Source organism: Pelophylax lessonae (assembly GCF_965119305.1).
Source record: "Pelophylax lessonae genome assembly, chromosome: 4".
NCBI classification, from domain to species: domain Eukaryota; kingdom Metazoa; phylum Chordata; class Amphibia; order Anura; family Ranidae; genus Pelophylax; species Pelophylax lessonae.
This window is the reverse complement of record NC_138771.1, coordinates 599,105,255-599,108,422: the sequence shown is the minus strand read 5'-3', so window position 1 is coordinate 599,108,422 and position 3,168 is coordinate 599,105,255. Positions and strand designations below refer to the sequence as shown.

At 40.4% G+C, this 3,168-nt stretch overlaps 1 protein-coding gene across 1 annotated transcript; it reads left to right on the top strand.

Moving 5' to 3' along the window:
- Positions 1-1,826: 1,826 nt before the first annotated feature.
- Positions 1,827-2,943, top strand: LOC309554364 (beta-1,3-galactosyltransferase 2-like). The gene has a single exon (XM_082256029.1). It carries the CDS (start codon positions 1,848-1,850, stop codon positions 2,865-2,867), a length of 1,020 nt encoding a protein of 339 aa, XP_082112155.1. The 5' UTR covers positions 1,827-1,847; the 3' UTR covers positions 2,868-2,943.
- The last annotated feature ends 225 nt before the right edge of the window (positions 2,944-3,168 follow it).

The window sequence follows — 3,168 nt, the reverse complement described above, 5'->3', positions numbered from 1 at the left end:
GGTGATAAAATGATGCAGGTATACATTTTACTGCAACGCAAAACGCTACTTGTGCAGCAACACATTGCACTGTGCTATCGCACATAGAATTGAATAAAAGTAACTTAAAAAAAAGGTTTATAAAAAATCAAGCACCGCAATGTGTTGTGACAACACCCTGCAGCGCACAGTACATACCAGTGCTGTTAACAAATTCTGTTTTTTGTAACAGCTGTTATCCTTGCCATCATGTTGACCTTTGCTTACAGTACTCCTGGACAGAAAGACAGGCACACAATATTATGTATGCACCCCAATGTCTGGGAGCATCGGACTGCAATATAAGGTATATATAAAGGGATTTAAGAAAAAAATCAAAACATTATTAATAATCCGAACTTAAATATCAATTAACCGGTTCCGGACCTCCCACCGCATATACACTGCGGCAGGGCGGCGCTCCTAGAAGAACCGATGTAGGGTTACGTCGGTCATGCGCCGGCAGCGTGTGCTCCACCCCTAGCTGCCGGCTCAGGAGTGGGGACTCCGATGCACGTGTCAGGCGGCTCCGATTGCTGCCTGACACCCGCGATCGCTCCCCGCTGAGAGAGAACGGTCAGCTGTTGTAAACACAGCTGACCGTTCTTCTCTCTGGAATGATCACAGAGCTCCTGTGATCCTTCTATATAGGATCAAAGGTCTATATGGTCATTCCATAAGCCCCGCCCCCATACAGTTAGAATCACTCCCCTAGGCTCATATTTAACCCATTGATCACCCACAGTGTGAACCCCTTCCCTGCCAGTGTCATTATTACAGAAACAGTGCATATTATTTAGCACTGATTACTGTAGTAATGTCACTGGTTCCCCCCAAAAGTGTCAAAAATGTCAGTTAGGGGTCCGATCTGTCCGCTGCAATGTCGCAGTCCCGCAAAAAATCACAAATCGCCGGCATTACTAGTAAAAAAACAATAAAAATTACATAAATCTTTCCCGTAGTTAGTAGACGCGATAACTTTTGCGCATACCAAAATCAAATCAAATCAAAATACGCTTATTGCAATTTTTTTACCAAAAATATGTAGCCGAAAAACAAATTGGCCTAAAATGTTAAAAAAAACTAGATTTTAAAAATTTTTTTGGGAATGTTATATAGCAGAATGTGAAAAATATTGTTTTTTTTTTTTCAGAATTGTCGCTCTTTTTTTGTTTATAGCGCAAAAAAATAAAAATCACAGATGTGATCAAATACCACCAAAAGAAAGCTCTATTTGTAGGCATAAAAAAGGACATTTTATTTGGGTACAGCGTTACACGACTGCGCAATTATCCGTTAAACTAACGCAGTGCCGAATCACAAAATATGGCCTGGTCATTAAGGGGGGAAATCTTCCGGTCCAGAAGTGGTTAAAGAAACAAAGGCAATTGTCGTCTGGATTGCTATGGCCCTTTTTTTGGGTTATATTAATATTAAATAAGATAAAAAAAATTACAATTCTCAAAGAGATTAAACCATAAAGAGAGGACTCAACTATGTGACTCAAGTGCCAACAACTTAAAAAGACCCTGTCACTATAACAGGCAAAATCTAGTAAATACCTACTATATGTTTAGAAATACATAGGAAATAAAAATACATTACAACTACATCAACTGTGGGTATAATATTGTTTAGATAGAATTGCACAGTTTCTTTCCCTCTTTTATCGGTTGAATTATAACCAGACTATGTAACTATGTGTAACTGTCTAGGAACCCCTATACAGCATAAGTATAGAGAGAGCGCTGTTTTTTTTGAGCTAACAAAGTACTTACATGTAGATATTCTCTTATCTTTGTGCAGAGGTTCCGGTTGGATCCAGCTCAATGGGACGACGCTGTGTGGTGAGGATTTCTATTGCCCTTATGCTCACATTGATGTTTTCATCTGGATACCTGTACTTTGAAAATGAAGAATGGCTCGTTAGTAGATTGATGGTGTTTCGGGGGCATCCAAGTGTCCAGGAAATCCCTCCTCCTGTAAACAATCTGACCTATCCGGGCTTCCAACACCCTCTGGCCCCCCCTTATCCATTCCCGTACAAGTTTCTCATCAGCCAGGAAAAGAAGTGCAAAGACCGGAACCCCTTTCTTGTCATAATGGTAATTGGTACATCCCATGATATCGATAGTAGGCATGCCATTCGGGAAACCTGGGGCAATGAGAGTAATTATGATGTTGACGTGGTGAGAATCTTTTTGGTTGGTCTTCCACAAACCGCTGTGAACAGAACTCAGGGGATGCTGGAGGAGGAAAGTGAAGCCTTTGGGGATATTGTCCAACAAGACTTCATGGATACTTATTATAACCTCACTTTAAAAACCTTAATGGGCATGGAATGGGTTACTAAATTCTGCCCCACAGCCAGTTATGTGGTGAAAATCGATAATGACATGTTCCTAAATGTAGACTACCTTGTCCACCAGCTTCTTCGCCCAGAGCTTCCAGTCCGTACCAACTATTTCACAGGGTACATAGTAAAAAATACAGGACCACTGAGGAGTAAAGCATACAAATGGTATGTTCCTAAGGAAGTCTACCCCAATGACACCTACCCACCCTACTGCTCTGGACCTGGCTATGTCTTTTCTGCAGACATGGCAAAAAAAGTCTATGATATATCACAAGTGATTCGTGTCATCCCCATGGAAGACTCTTTTATGGGAATTTGCCTTTATGAACTCAATATTCCACCCACTGAGCCCCCTCCAGGTATATTCAACGGTCACCGGATAAACTATAATCGTTGTCAATTTAACAAGCTCATTACGGTCCACCATTATGGGAGTAGTGAGCTGAGGACAGTATGGGCAGATTTTTGGACTAAAAAAACTTCAGGATGCTGATAAAAGGCATATAAATTGTTTTATAACACAGGGCTATATGAGTGCTGTACATAACTGTATCTTGTATGGACACAAATTTTGGCAGAGGTGGGGGACTTGAGTCACATGACTTGACTTAAGTCAGACTTAAGTCACCAGTTTGAGGACTTGAGACTTGCTTGACTAAAATTAATAAAAGACTCGACTTGACTTGGTATTCATGACTTGAGACTTGACTTTGACTTGAGACATATGACACAAAATGACTTTAATTTTTTAAGTTACTAAATATTTGCATTTTCTCAAGATGTGTTAAAGCAAA

Bases quoted from the DNA above. Each gene is read 5' to 3' on its own strand.
- LOC309554364 (XM_082256029.1), top strand. From the start codon at position 1,848: ATGGGACGACGCTGTGTGGTGAGGATTTCTATTGCCCTTATGCTCACA.